Below are 16,450 nucleotides of genomic sequence, written 5' to 3'. Positions count from 1 at the left end.
CATATGTTGGGCCAGATAATCTGCTTTCACCCATCTAAGAACAAATGCACACAAAGACAAGACAAATTCTTACCAACAGGCACAAATTCACAAGTACGCACACCAAAGTTGCCACAACCCTAACTCCTACTTTATCCATTTCCTGCTTCACCACTTCAGAGGGTGGAAAATTTCCTATTTTATTTGACGAGAGACACTGAGACAGGGTAGGATGTAATGAATCAAACTGAACAAACCAACAGTTACTCATCCAGTCGTAGACAGAGACTGAGAGGAGAGGGAAGAAAAAATGGCAGACAATAAAAAAAAAAAAAAAAAAATTTAGAGCAGCAGAGTGAAGACAAATGAAAGAAAAGTATAAAGAAAGAAGTGAAACAGAACAGAGAAAGACTTAGAGATAGCAACTAGAGTAAGAGAATTTGAGGCAATATCACCAGAAAAAGAGTCAGACTAAACTCTTTTTCCTCCAATTTGTAGCTTCCATCAAAAACTTCTCATGAAAACTTTTGACATGCAGTACTCTAGGGCCCTATCTCAGTGTCAGCCCAGCAGACTGGTATTAGCAGCCATGTTTTATTCATCAGCATTCTTAGTTGTCATTTCATACGCCGCTCCCTGACTGCATATACCAGGCGACAGAGCGCAAGGTGAAAAACAGGATTACAGCAAATGTAAATAATAAAATGGAGGCACATGAAGACATTTGGTTAATCTGAGCTGGGGATTAATGCCATGATACCCTGTCAGACACGGCTGGGTTGAGGAGGGGGGATAACAAAAACACAACACAACAACACAGGCACCAAAAGACACAAGAGAATGAGACATAGCTAAACATTCGCTCGCACACGCACACACACACACACACACACACACACACACACACACAGTGGGGAAAATAGGATTTTAGTGTTATCGGAGTTTGACTTTCATCAATAAATGACTTTGCAGCAGAGCAGAGCAGACTAACAACACAAGGAAATCTGTCACAAAAAAGACAAGTTCACAGGCAGAAGGGAGCGGGGGTACTGTGTACAGAAAGGAAGAGAGATAATAAGAGTAGGAGAGAAACAACAAGAATTAACAAACTACTAAAACAAAGAGTATTACCTTTCACTCTAGCAGCACCCCCACTCTTTTCTCTATCGAACAAAGTTTCTATTGATACCTGTCACAGACTTCCTCCAACTAACTCACTTCTTTTCCTCTCTGTTCACAGCATGTGTCACCTTGATTAATTATAACCATCTATTTCTTTTCTGCAACATTCATCAGGCCAGAGACAGTTGTGTTATGTTCAGGGTCAGCTGCATAGTTCTGCAGCTGAAAACCGAGGCTATCAGCACTGCTTTTTAAAAAGCAAAAAAACACCTTGACTGTCTGTGACACCAGGACTATGCTCGGTGATAAGCAGTGTCTCCAGTAGTTTTAAAATGTTATTCTCTGAATTTTTAATTGGTTTCAATAAAAAATAAAAATAAAAAAAAGCGACTGAGTGACAAAGGGCAACTTATTTCAAAATGCAACCACACACAACCACTTTCATGTGAGCTTTCGGATTTGCTTTTTTTTTTTCCCCCCCAGACAGTTTGGTGTTGAGGGTGAGTCAAAAGTAATTTAGACAGAACAAAGTAAGCCGGCTTTCTGAGTGTCACCAACTATCATAGCACACAGGTTTTAGAAAAAGAAATATGACACAAAACTAATTGATTTTTTTTGCCACTTACAAGTGGTACAGCAAGCTGTAAACACAAAACTGACATACAGTATTATCATCATATAAGACTGAGATGCAACCATGCTAGCAAACAGTTATATTTACTGTACTGTACATCCAGCAGACACAGAGCAGCATTCATTTGTTGTTATGATTCTGTCCACGTGGTGAATTTAAGTCCAATATTCCCTCTGCTTTATCCGTTTTTGGTCTCTACCAACCCCTGAGAGAAATATTTGGCTCATGTACATGCTGCACCGTATTCACTTTGTCTGTCTGCCTCTCTGTGCTGGGAAGGTAACATACAGTGGGTTTATCCGAACATTTCCTGAAAACAACTGCCTGCGGTGTCTGGAAATGATGCTGATGAGACCAATGAACCAAAACAGTAGAGTTGCGGGCCCTGTAACTGAAACAATGACCTAAAAGGCGGTGAAAAGCTCGTTATTGGATATTGCTGGGAGTAAATCGACACTATTTCAAAATACGCTTCTGAAATGTTTTGCAATGAGTTTGAACCATTCTTCGATGTAACAATCCCAAACCTACGCATTAAAAAAGGATATTTAAGAAATGTTATCAAGCTCTTCCAGTTTCATTATGCCTTTGAGACTTGATACTTTCTAATTTCCCACCAAAATTAACCTAGTTAGGTAATTGGGAGCGAATGTGAAGTGAGAGAAGGAGATCGAACAGCAAAATAACTAGTTTCAAGAAAATGTGCTTCTGCCATTAATATACCCTTATTTTTGAGGACACAATGAAGGGAGATGGACAAAGAACAGGGAAAGGAAGCTATTTTTATGTGTGTATCAACATATAAAAAGAGAAATGAGTCTTCAGGCAGAGGCAAACTCACTAGTTATATCTATCATTGCTTTCTCTGACACACGCTTCTCACAGTGCAGTCTCGCCCACTGAGGCACTCACACACACACACACACACACACACACACACAGTCATTGTCTGCCTCCTCCTTATAGGTTTGCTGCATTTCATACCCCTGCCACTCATGTCAATACAAAGGTAATATTTCAAACACAGAGAAAGGCAGACTGAGAGACAGAGAGGTGTGACAGGTGCAGAGAGAGAGAGAGAGAGGTAGAGGTAGACGGTGGGCAAAAATGAGCTAGACAGACACACCGATAAATGGACAGAGACGGACGGGGTGCGAGAGAAAAGAAAGAGAGCGAGAGCAATTGCCTCAGGCCAGCACTGACCTCAGCTAAAATTACCCTGCTGTGTTTTGCGCTGCTGCACCCAACACCTATTCAGCAGACCAGGTAGTGTTAGCTTGTAGAGCATGATACAGTGTCTGACAAAAAGGTGGTGCCCTGGCACATTATGGGCTTGTCATCTGTCCGGATAGCAGTGCTGCATGTGACAACTTCTCTACTTGATTATGTTTAATATTCAATCTTAAGGAATACATTTTGTTTAAGGGAGAGCTCGCCAGCTGGCAGTCTTACCCTTTAATGTGTCAAAGTAGCAACAGAGGGCAAGTGGAGAGGAGTATCAGCCTGATGTTTTATTATTAGAAAGTTGTTGTTTTTTTTCACAAATTTCACAAATTTTAGTCACCATGTTCCATTTCTTGGGACGCAAAAAAAAAAAAAAAAGCAATAATAGTCCATCATTAACAGTTTTTGTATATTTTGTGTCATGTTTTTCAAAACTCTTACACAGAACTGTCAGAACTGTGGAAACATACAGCCTCAGCATTTAGCTTCGGGGCTGCCAGAAGTTCTGATTCCCTAACTTCGGGGATGTTAATCTCCCACTGTCATCCAACATAGTGTAGTGTAAGTTAAAGTGTAAGCGTGAGGTACTGAGGAAAGTAACCTACCAGGGACAAATGTATGGTGTTTGTGCCTACGTTCTCATCACTTAAACGTAGTGGCTCTCAAAATTTTTCTTTATGCCCCCGTTAGGGACAGGAAAAAAAAAAAATTCATGATAACCAAAAGTGAGCACATTGGAAATCTTGGCAATAATTCCTCATTGCAGAGGAAGACTGGAACAATGTAGAAATGATGTGTTGAACTACGACTACAAGACCCAAATTGTATGAAAACAGAATTATCCTTTAACCGAAAAAGTTTACCAACTAGCCAGTTTCATAACAAGTGCTTTTTCTTTCCAGTGACATGTGTATCTTATGTGTCGCCATCTGTTTGTTTGAAATGCTCTCTCTCCACACACCAAGCCAACCAGATAAGGCACAGGCACATATGTATATGCGCACACACACACACACACACACACACACACACAGTTTTGATGTGTGTTTATGCTTATGTTTTTGGATAATATACCTGTTCAGATACTGCACTGAGTACTAATATGATGACAGTTAGCATTGACTCTCAATTCAAACCTTTGTCTGTGTGTATGTTGTCCTTTCAGAAGCAGTGTGTCTCTCTTGCTTTAACGTATGCGAGGGGTGCCACACAGTCCTGCTCCCGCATACTCATTGTGTGTGTTTGTATGGGTGTGTTTGTGTGTAATTGATTAAGCTACTGGTCCCCTTGACCTCATACTCCCATTAAAAGTCCGACCCCAGCTGTGCTACAGAGAGCAGTATGTGTGTGCGTGTGTGTCAGCAGGTGACCAAAATGTCTTTCTGGGGGCCTATCAGTACAATGCCTCTTATGCCCGAAGCGCTTCTCTGAAGGCTTATATTACAGTGATACACACACACACGCAAACACACGCACACACACACACACACACACACAGCAGTGGCGTGAAATGTGTTGTGATGTCTCCTCTATTGGAAGCTGGTCTCAGACTACAGAGGAGACGCTCCCCTTCTTTGACCTGCTCAGACTTATTGTCCTGCTGTGACACACACACACACACACACACACACACACACACACTTAACACAACAAGAACTTTCTTCCCACCCTCATGTATTCTCTCTCTATCCCCTTGTCTGTAACTATTGTGAAACACTAGGGTTTCAGGGTTCATTGAGGGTTTAGCATTCAGAATTTGTTCCTATCCTTTTGACTCTACGTGTTTTTAGAAATGTGTGAATCATTACCAGGGCAGCAACTAACACTTAGATGTCTATAAAGTGTCATAAAATTGTGAAAAATATTTATATTGCTTGCAAGAACATCCTCACATTTGAGAAGCTGTAACCAGCAAATGTTTGGAATTCTTGCTAGATAAATTACTTCAACAACTATCAAAACTAATGGCAGTTCATTTTCCATTGATCTACTCGTTGATTAATTGAGCAATCATTGCACCAGTAATCATCACAACTGATTTCACGATAACATGTTAATTAAATGTCACAGAGTGTTTTTATTGTGCAACGTTACCAAGGCCGTTTGGAGGAGAAGACCGTGCAGTGCTGTGAGAGAGGGAGAACCACTGAAAGCTAACATTGTATTCAGACATTCGTTGATTTTACAGTGGCACTTTGGATTAAGCGTGTTTAAATCCACTTAAATCCGCTGTAAAAATGATAAGGCCTTTTTTTCCTGTATATTCCAAAACCGAAATATAGGTCATACAGAGTCGTGCAGAGGTGGAGTGTTGCCGTGTGTGTGCACACACACGGCACACACATGCACAAAAACCCCACCACTACCACCACTTCACCGTCTCCCAGGGCAACAGGAGCGGAATCTACCATGAGGCATGTTGAAAATGAAGGGGGGGGGGGGGGGGGCAGGAGGACGAAGAAGAGAGAATGAAAGAAAAGAGAGACAAGCACAAAAAGACAACCCAATCCAGCAAGACTTATTCTAATACAGCTGCTAGAGGGAGAATGCTCTGGAGGTAATCCCAGCTGCGAGAGACCTGCGCGTGTTTGTGTACAAAGAGATGGGTGATGAAACTACTGACTGATGGCACATGCACGGGTACTATAGCTCATAATCACACATAAACACACACACCTGCGAACACTTATACCTGGCCCGGATGTGTAGCGTATGATAGAATCGTTCCGGGTGTATTTACATGCACATTGTTGCCTGCGCAGACTGCAGAGGGACGACACGAGTCGCAGTAATGACAAAACTCAATAATTTAGTCATTAATAGGTCCAGTGCTTCAGTGTACACTTGATACCAAATCAAGTACAACTACAAAACTGCATGTGATATTCGGGGACTGCTGAAAATTTGTTCAGAATCTAATTTTAATCACAAAAGCAGCCAATTTATTGAAATACCAACATCATGTACCTCTGAATGATCCTATCGCAAATTTCCATACCTAAATCTTCTGAATACCATGTAACTAAACTAAGAAAACGTACAACAACCACTAACGTAAGACCAGAATTTCAACTGGTTCAATATGTCACAAGAAAGAACATAAAATGCACTGACATATTACCAGAAAGTATCATTACCTTTATCACGGTAGATGTGACAGTTTATCTTGAGACAGATTTATCGTCCAGCCTTAATTAAGGGTCTTTTGACAGTTTTTCCATGTTTCAGCTTTTCATTTTGTAGTGTCATTTTGAAAGGCAGAAGTGAAGACCAATGACAGCCGAGGGAGTGTTATAGTCAACAATCAAGTGTTGGAGAAAAAATTCTTCATGATGGAGAGCAATGTCAATCATCAGCCTACTTCACAAAACCTGTTTAGCCTTTCCACGCCACCGTGAGTGAAGTGAAACTGGCTTTTAATCGCTTTGCTAGGCTAACCTTACCCTTAGCCTAATAATTATGCTATAGCTCCTCTTCTCTCTCCATTTGCTTCCCTGCTGCCCTACACCAGCCTGTTTCTCTCAATCAAATCTGTCCCATCTTTTCTCCTCCTCCCTCTCTCCGCTGAGCTTTGCTTGTGATACTGGGTTTTGGGGAGGGGGCCCAGTGGTAGTGCTGGCATCTGCTCGAAGGGCTGGCACTCTGCCAGCCACTGAGCATCACTCCGGCAACTGGAGTCACGCTGTTGGATTTATCTCCAACCAACCTGTCAGCTGATTCTCTTTGTGGGCGTAAGACGAGTGGGCATAGCCTCTTTGGCATTCACACTACCAAGGTGCCCAGAGGAGATTTAAAAAATGGGGGGAGGAATGCCCCTTAGTGGGTGCTACAATACCGAGGAAGTGAGACAGCTTTTTAAAAGGGAAGCACCCAACTTCCAACGCAGGCTGAGGGCTGAAGCACTCGAAGATTAGAGAGCGCAAGGCAGGAACAACGAAGGGAGAGAGGGAGCAAGGGACGGAAGACAGTATAAGGCACGGCAAGAGGGGAAAAGGACATAAAAAGGTAGAGACTGAGTGGGGAAGAGATTGGGAGAGCGACAGAGGAGCCCAAGAGGAAAAGCATAACCACATCTGAAGCTAACAGGATATGTAGCAGAAAGAGTGAAGAGAGGAGAAAGAGGCAGAGCATCTGTCTGCCACAGACATATGCTCAGACAAGTGGCTCTGGTACAGGAAGAGTCTGTCAACTTGTGGCTTAAGTACCCTTATCACATTATCTATGAGCAACGCCTATACCAAACAACAAAGTAAACCACACCTGTTGGAGTGAAGAGGAGCTCATTAAAATCTAATTCCGCTTCCATCAAGCATTGGCCAGTAAATGTCCAATAATCCCAATCAGTCTCTGCAGTCAATGAGACGCGCTTGTAAATGTCACGACACTCGCGCAGGCAACTCCCAAGATATCAAGCAGCCACCCCCACGGTGTGCGTGTGAGATGAGAGAATCATGGGTCTCGTGTGCTGGTGCCCAAGATAAGCGATGAATCAATTGGCCGCTAATATAACCATTCGAGCAATTAGTACCATGACAAATTTATAAGCGATGATTACTCCACTGGTTGTCCCTCCAATTTCCTGAACAGAACAGAGTCGGAGGCAGTTCAACCAGAATCACATACTACCGGTCTTTTTCACACATTCCTTGGGGACGTAATACAGTATTTGATTGCCCAGCGCTGCATTTGCAATTCCGTATTTTGAACTCCGGTTACAAACCAGGCGCCCACGGAAGCAGAGAAAAGAGAAGCAGCAAAATTTGCGATCAGCCATATCTAAGAGCCACAGTATTTGCATTAGAGCACGCTGCATTACACACCGGTGAGATGTCAGGACACATAACACTGCAATTCTAATCACCCTATTTCACGTATGACACAATCTCTGAAGCCATTATATATCCAAAGGGTCATGAGACAGTAGAGCAGCTGATAACAGCACTGACATGATGACACAGTCCACGGCAAGATAAGGGTAATATTATTATTAATAATATTATGAAATGGCCCTGCTCTGACCCAGCGGGGCAACAGCTCTCCTTGTGTCAGAGGTTGGCTAAGTGAAATTAGCAAGAAATGAGTAAAATTCCTGTGGCCATGTGACCTGACCAGTGGCGTCCAGGATCAGCAGTCCCGGCACTGACGTCTGCAGATTATCACCTGAAAGGGGTGATTCCAGAGGGCTCTCGAGCGAAAAAAAAATAAGGATGTGATCGGTTATCTACGGCATACACTGTTCATCCAGTTATGTGCCAGCTCATATCAAACGGCCGAACGCATAAACTCACCAAATAATGGTCTGACACCAAATGCCTGTAAACATATAGGTCCTTCACATGTTTGGGAGTCCTTGTCCTAGATCAGGACTCCTGTTTGTAACACACATTGCGGCAGGTGCACTCAAGGTCCGTGGGGAAGCAAGCAAAGGCATCATTGCGTTTATCTGCCGGTGAGACAGACTCGGGGCTACTTACGACAGTTCTCCTCGTCGCTGCTGTCTGAGCAATCATCATCATCATCACATCTCCACAGGGTCGGGATGCACCGTCCGTTCTTGCACTGAAACTGCCCGGTTTCACACTCCGACTCCGTATGAGTTCCTAGGTTGGAAGGAGAGAGCAAGTAATCAGGGGGAACGTAGAGAGATTTTTGAAGGGATTCAGACGTCAGAGTAGCAGGACATGAGAGTTAAGAACACCACGGAGTTCAACAAAGTTTGCTTTAAATATCAAAATTTAGCACAGCGGGGAAATTGTATACAGCTACAGGAAAGAGTCTGTATAAGCACTTCATCAAGACCAGCCTATGGCAAAAGGGGGCTCAACCACAAATTGTTTAGGCTGCTGTGCTTTTTTTCAGTTTTGGAGGTTCACTGATATAGTGCATCAATCTCCACATTTCAAACAACACTGAAACAGATCACACACTGCCCGGGACACTTGTGTTTGTTTCTGTTTGGGGTTTTTTTTTTTTCTTCCCCTGAGTATTGAGGGTTTTTTGAAGTGCTGTAGCTGTTCTCAATCCTCTCATCAGCGCCGCCGCTTCAGTGACTGGTTCCTTCGTGCGTTTTCCCGAACCCAACGCTGTCAAAACTTGACTTACACCTTGGCATTGCGCTTATGATGGGCTTGCCTGTTGTTTACGCACCGACGATCCGCCTCCGGCGCGACTACGGCTGCCCACCGCCAGTTTCCTGCCGACACTTAAAAACGCAAAGATCTGCTAAGGCCAACGTGTTTAAGCGTTATCAAACTGCCGCGGCAAAGTGACCAAGCGCGGCTCGTGTTTTGTGCCCACGTCACCGCGAAAAGCCTCGCTTTTTTTTTTTTTTTTTAAAGGTCTCATCGGCGCACCTCGTTTCAGACACGTGTTGGCGTTTCTTCCGCGCACCGTCACCTGATGTCACCTGTGGTAGCGCTCGTAGCCCGGGACAAAAGCGGCGAACCCAGGTGCGAGCCGTCGCTCGCCCCTGTGACGACGGTTCGGTTCTTCGTGAGGCACGTCGGGGAGAGAAGCACTTGCGAAGAGGCGGCGCACGTCGGGGGGCGAGTCTCGGTAGGCTACGGTCCCCGGAGCGTCGCCGAGCGCGATGCGATGCGATGCGATGCGATGCGGCGCGGTGCGGATTCGGCTCCTCGCCGAGACAAGTGTCTTACCTTTAGCGCAGTGGAGCTCCGTGAGTAACAGATGCAGCAGCACGAGCTTTCCGACTTCTGTCCACATCTTTAGATCCTTGGGGCTGGGAGGGGGGGGGAGTAGTATACGGTCGTGTTCATGCAAGTGAGAAAAAACCAATGAAGGAACCCCGACCTCTCACTCGCTCCGCGTTCCTCTCTCTGCCTCTGCTCTGAGTGTGTGTGAGAGAGTGTGTGTGCGCTCAGCCTGGCTCAGCCTGGCTCGCTTCTCGCTTCTCTTTCCCCCCTCCCTCCCTCTTCTTCGGCTGCAATTTGAATCAGTGACGCTTATGGGCGGGATAGCTAGGGGATGGTGCCTGCCGTTCATGTAGTAGGTAGAAAGACTACATCAAAAGGGGCTTGTTCGCCCGGGAAGTCGTATCCGCGGAAACAGCTGAGTCACGTCGGGCGGGCTGCCTCCGAAACTTTTTATATTTTATTTACCCACGCCAAGTACCTTCAAATTGTTGTCCAAAAAAAAAAAAAAAAAACGATAAAAATCAGGCTTTGATACAGGCATACTTCGACATTCTGGGACACTTTCTTACCGAGATTGAAGCCGCTCACACTCGGCCAGGAGGAAGTTTAGCCTAAAGACAGGGGGAGGCGAAATAGCTAGGTTGGCTCTGTCCAAAGTTCAGAAATGCATCTCAAGCTCTCCGATCGACGCCTTACATCTTGCTTAAGTCCTACCAAAACCAAAGTGTAAACATTACCACGACTCCACGAGTCCTTGCTGGTTGCATGGCAACCGCAAGGTGAAAATCACTGCTTCCGGCCCACAAATAGTCCTGCACAGCAACACCGTGAAAACCACAACTTGTCACTCCTATACTTCGCTTGCTTGTATTAATTAAACAAACAAAAACAAAAAAAACCCGTTAATTAGTGAGCTTCAGACGTACTGGCTGGATCTTTGGACAGAGCCCGGCTAGCTGTTTCCCCCTGATCCCAGCCTTTGTGCTAAGCTAAGCTAACCGTCTCCTGGCTGTAGCTTCATATGTAACGGACTGATATGAGAGTGGTATCAATTTTCTTATCTAACTCTTGGCAAAAAAAAGTGAATAAGTGTATTTTCCAAAAGGTCGAACTATTCTTTTGAGACTGCCTCAACCCTTTTGATGGAACTCAGTTGGATATCGAATTAGTCACAGCCTAACCCAGAGATTGAAGTGAAATCTTTGAGTATTATTCAGTCTATTCTGTTGAAATTTAGTTTTTGCTGGAGTGCCCATTTAGTAGCTGCAATGGGTGCTAAATGCAATTTCATATATGAAAATATAAACTGTTATGGCTTGACCATTCATGTAAGTGCATTATCTTCCGTGTGCAAGCAGGTTGAACCAAAGTTTCATTTTTGTTTTTCTCTTGCTGTCTTTCACTTCTGCCTACATTCTCTTTTTCTCTCCCCTCCCTTTTTAGACTAGTCATATAATATGTTTCATTTTAATGTCAGCAACATCAGAAAATCCCATCCCTAATCCAATCATGTGTAAACAATAATACTAGCACTGCGGCTCTCAAGCTCCAGCATCCAGCTCCAGTATCTGTTGCTAGTGGAAACGACATAACAGAGAAACAGGGGCACCATTCGCTATATTACGTTTTATCCACTTTTACCTCACATTGCCTCGGGCTGAAGCATTTTCTTTTTACTTTTGTGGGCATTTAATAAGGGTTATTTTCAGTTCATGTCTTCTTAAGTGGGCTTATTAAACAATTGAGTAACTGTAATAAAATTTCTTTAGATGAAAAAAACCCATAAGCACTACATGTGTCATATGTTCGCGACGATATGGGGCTGACAGATTTTCAGTTGGCTAGAATAATAATCTCGGAGGGAGCCAATAACAATCATTTAATGAGACAGAGTTCGGGGCGTTCACGGTCATATCTGTAGAGGTACCTAAAGGCAGTGAAGTAACCAGACATATTCAAACAATGAAGACAAGAATTTGAATTGAAGGAAAAGTGTTTGCAAAAAGGGAACAAACAGGTCTGTTCTGCTGTACTATGCAGGGTTCAGTTTTGATTTGCTGCAGTTCAGAATAGCTCGTGTGCATGAAATGACTTTAACACATGAATCAACATATGAATAATGAATAAAACTCGTGTATAAATACAGATAAAACCCAATTTTTGCCTCTTATAAATTATTCAACGAACAGAGTGTGAATGAAACATTAAAACACGGGCACAGGTGCAGAAAGTGGTCATAATAAGGCTTTGCATTACTTTAACTTCAGCTGCTAAACCTCTGTTGTCTGTTGCAAAGTTTCCCCTCAACGGAAAAATACATCACAAAAGGAAAGCACGGCCCTTACTAGTTAAGTTACTAAAGATTATTATTGGTATCAAAATGTTTGCATGTGAAATGACTTAGTGAATGCAGTTACATATTATGTTTATGTTTATATATATATATATATATATATATACACACACAATATATGTTCAGTAACTGCTGGCATTTCCACTTCTATTCAGCGTACATATTGTCTGTAACATGAACAAGAAAAAAATAATATGCGCACAGCTGGTGTTACATCTTCTGAGGGTTTTAGTATACTTTTGAGTTGTTCACAATATGTTTCATGTATACACAGCCACTATACATGTATGTTATGTCGTCTTTCATTCATCAAGCCCCAGAGATTACACCATGTGTGTGTACCTGCAGTGCAGCCCCGCAGTAGGAAAGAGCTCAGGGATGGGCATGAATTAGAGCAGAAGAGCAAGTATTCTGTCCGGACATGCTAGACAGCTGCCAGCAGCAACGTGCTGAAAAAATCCTGAAAAAAATCCGCAATATATGTAAGTGAAAAAAGTTCCGGATACAAAAAATAAATGCCTTCCTGAATATAAATGACCTCTGCATTTGTTTTTATTTCTAGAAACAAGTAGCATTTGAGAGTTTTAGAAAAGAAGAAAAAATATAAATGGGTTGCAAAAGGTGCAACATATTGTGAGGCAGGCTTTGAGACCGCCATGTTTATGTAGCTGGATAGTTGGTCAGCTGTTTAGATATTGAAGGAACAAACATACAGCAGATTCTTACCATACAATTACAAAGCATGAGAATTCATGTTTATTTCCCTTGTAGACGTTTAAGTACATGTAATTGTACAAAAAGTGTCAGCACATATGTTGAGTAATTGTTAGAACTAACTGTGTTGGTTGTTATATGCGCAGGCAACATTAAGCAGAAGCCAAAATGTATGTTTTGTACACTTATAAATTCTTAATTTAAAGCTGCACTAAGCAATATTTTTATATAAACAATGGATCCAATGACTACATGTAATGTGAATGGGTCTTTTTAGTGTCTCTCAGCTCATTGTTTTGGTTTTATAGCCTGCTACTTTACTTCACTTTATTCACTTTTACTGCTCTGGTCGGCATTGGTCTCGGACTCAGCAGGCATCAGCGGTCAACTATCAACTATACACAACTTGCCCAGCACCAAGCAGCAGCTGTGCTGCTCTCAGGTGGCCAAAAAATTGGTTGACATGGGTTTAAATAAGTTGATGACAAAGTGTTCTCAAGTTGCTACAAGTCCGATTCACATCTCCAGCATTAGCAGACATGATTTTTCAGAAATGATTAACCGTGTGTTTATTATTGTAACCATAATATAAAAACATAGTATTGTTTACATTAATTATCTGACGGACTCCTGTTTTTTTACGTTCAGGAATACTGAGGATATCATTAAAAGAAAACTTTGAAATGGGGATTTATAGTGGTTAAAAAAAACCACCCTCCCTCCCTCATACATGGAAACATTGTCTCCTATTGTACTTGGATTTTATTCTATAAGATTCCTGCATTTCGATGTGAATTTATTCTGAATTAATCCGTCAGGAAAAAAATACGTCAGCAGTTCCACAAAGTGCAGAGAAAGTACAAGAGGGAGGAGATGTGTGTGTCCCATACTGTCTACACCCACGTTCAACTGTTTCTGATTTTTACCCCTAGAGGTCAATGCTGAAATTGTATCCATCTTTCATCCCTGTACACACAGCTGGAGCTAACTCTTGCATTCATCTTTGCTGCAGGACAGTGAGTGAGTCTGACTGAGACCTTCAGCCCTTTAAGATGATTACTTTCCTGATCTGACACTTTTTCTCTCTCTCTGCCTCTCTTTTTTTCTGTGCCCACCCTCACCCGGTTTGTTTTCTCTTCCTCTGCATTTTAATCTCTATCTCTTCCTTTTCTTCGTTCGTTCCCTTCTCCATCCCTTTCTTTTTCTCTTCCATCCTCTCTCTCTGCCTCTCGCTTCACCACTCCCCCACTCTGGCCTGAGACAGAGAGTGCTGTCGGAAGAAGGCAACAGAGCTGGTGTTTAGCAAATCCTCTGTCCCTCCCGCCGAGTACCACTGTATGCATGTGTACAGTACAGGCAATGTGTGTGTCACACATAGCCTGCTGGATACAGGACAGGGGAGTCATCTGCTTTCCTGTCACAGCTTGTGACCCAAAAACCATGAGTGAGGTCCGGTCGATAGCTGGCAAGGTGCCTGCTGCGGGCAGAGAGGCAATGGATGAGATTTGGACATCACTGCATCATCAGACAATATGGCAGCAGAGGCAGGGCGGGGTCGGGAAGCCTACGGTCAAATGTACTCCATTACAGATGATTCATTACTGATTACTGAACAATTTTAATTTGAATGTAAATCTTTTGACTTAAAGTTAAGTTAGTATGATTACTCTCTGTTTCTTGAGTTTTTGCTTGCTTTCAGTTTAATTGGAAAAAGGGATTAAAAGCTATATCTTTCAAGGAGTTTTAATTTATATTAGTCTTATTATACTAATATCATATCCAAATTCTGGGATAAATTTCATTAATTCAAGATTATGAAAAACTTGATTAGTATAATATCAATTATTAACGCATTAATAATAACATTAATAGATTTCTCAGAACAATACATGTTCGTGACTCATTAAAAATGCTTTGTATGCCTGAACTAGTAAGTAATTGTCATCTGATATCAGTGCTGTCTTTCAGTGTGGCTCACAACCAACATTAGTTACTGTAACAGTTATGACATTGACACTGAGCGTCGGGAATAGGATTATTCCTGACTCTTTCAGCTCATTCAGAAATGCCTGGTCTGTGCATTCAGACAAACGTCACACGGGTGAAACTTCATTTGCGACCTTGATAAAAGCAGATTATAAGACAATCTCACCACAATGTCCATTCATTGGCTGTTTGGGGACTTTTGACCATATCACATGACCATCCTCAATAGACTTAACCAGAGACATTCTGCTTCATAATAGCTGAACGGGAAACATATCAAGCCAATCATGTTGTTATACTGACACGAGCGAAACTTTTTGCATGCGTATTAGAGGTATAACCTGTGGGGTTATACATTCATTTAGATGGGGACCTGGACTTGTTAGCCCCGAAAAACTGCCCGGGGGCATTGCCGAGATTGCTTCCGAGTGGCAAGACTTGCCTATAAGGACTTTGACTTAACCCCTCCTTAGAAAAAGCAATGTGACTGTGCATGTGCTGATATCAAAATGTCACATTTTTCCACGGCTCTTTGCCCTTTGACTTGTTTTGAATCGCATCGCTGTCATCTCCCAACATGTGATCCACTTTCTTCTTCGCACTGGATTTAGATGGCTCGGCAGCGAAAAAGTGTGGGTCAGCTGTCCAGTCAGTGAGCGCGACCAGGCTACAGCTGGAGCTGTCAAAAGTAGTGTTTCAATCAAATGCCGAAAGGTCAGCCGCTGTACCTAGTCTCCGCGGACAGAAACTGAACTAAGTGATAAACAAAGCTTAATGCAATAGACAGGATTTCAAAATGGCTGCCACAGAACAAGGAAAAACTTTGCTTTTAGACCTGTTTTTAAGAATCATAGGCCTGTTTTAAGCACGATATATTATACTGTGCTTTCTGTAGACCTTTTTTTTTCTAAAGAAATAAAACACTATCTTTCACTGGTATTCTTCAGGATGCAGAAGCATTCATTTCGCAGGCAAGTTTATCTGGATCCAACACAGTTCTGCCATTTCTTGCCAAACAGCCTGTAATGGTTCATACATGGGCAGGGTTGAATGAACCTCGCTGCCAAAAAGCCTTTATTTTTCTGGCAAGCCTTTATTTTTCTCTGTTTTTTTGACATGAAAATGCCAGAATATTCTTTGTTTGCCAGGTTTGGTATCTGCCAAGTAAGTAACAATGATATTCCAAACAGTTTTTTTTTTTTTTTTTTTTTTTTTTTTTTGGCTTAGTCATATTACATCTCAGATGAGTTGGTTTGTCTTTGGGTTGACATGCTGTTAGAAAGACTTCCACCTAAGGGCTGGCAAGAGCCCATGCAGAGAGAGATGAAAACTTTCTATTTCTATACTGTATGAGTTTCCCTGCCCTTCACCTGTAGGCTGATAACACTGACAAACCAACTCCCATTTCGGAAGAGTGTCTGGCTTCAGAGGGATACGATCACACTGACACTGGAACTCATCTTTTACCGCATAAAAAAACCCCCACACATAATTCAAAGGGAGAATTTTTTCTCATGCTCTAGTAATCTGGTTAAATAATTTGGGATTACATTGCCTCAGCTGCACACCAGTGAGGGGATCAGCGCTCTGCCCATGAAATGCCCTCTGTTGTGTGGTACAAAGGGCATCTCAGTTGCCCATGTATTTGCAAACTGGATAATCTCCCACTGGTTTTAGCACCAAATGCAGGCATGGTTTCATATCTCCGAGGCTTTGTTAACAGCTAATAGGGCTGTTTACTCCACCTCCCCGGCCGAGCTATGACTTTGACACAGACAATTTAAT

At 42.6% G+C, this 16,450-nt stretch overlaps 1 protein-coding gene across 5 annotated transcripts in view; it reads right to left on the bottom strand.

Annotated features, from left to right (window-relative positions):
• Positions 1-9,842, bottom strand: part of lrp8 (low density lipoprotein receptor-related protein 8, apolipoprotein e receptor) — a 175,445-nt gene extending 165,603 nt beyond the window's left edge. For all 5 annotated transcript variants that reach the window (XM_040128434.1, XM_040128436.1, XM_040128432.1 and 2 more), the window contains exons 1-2: positions 9,616-9,842; positions 8,434-8,559 (exon numbers count right to left, since the gene is read on the bottom strand). In XM_040128434.1, the coding sequence (XP_039984368.1) occupies positions 8,434-8,559; positions 9,616-9,682 (193 nt within the window). In that variant the 5' untranslated portion in view covers positions 9,683-9,842. The remainder of the gene's footprint in view (positions 1-8,433; positions 8,560-9,615) is intronic.
• Positions 9,843-16,450: the final 6,608 nt, after the last annotated feature.

The sequence above is a fragment of the Xiphias gladius genome, chromosome 6, assembly GCF_016859285.1.
Source record: "Xiphias gladius isolate SHS-SW01 ecotype Sanya breed wild chromosome 6, ASM1685928v1, whole genome shotgun sequence".
In the NCBI taxonomy this organism is placed as follows: Eukaryota; Metazoa; Chordata; class Actinopteri; order Istiophoriformes; family Xiphiidae; genus Xiphias; species Xiphias gladius.
This window is presented reverse-complemented; position numbering and strand designations above follow the sequence as displayed.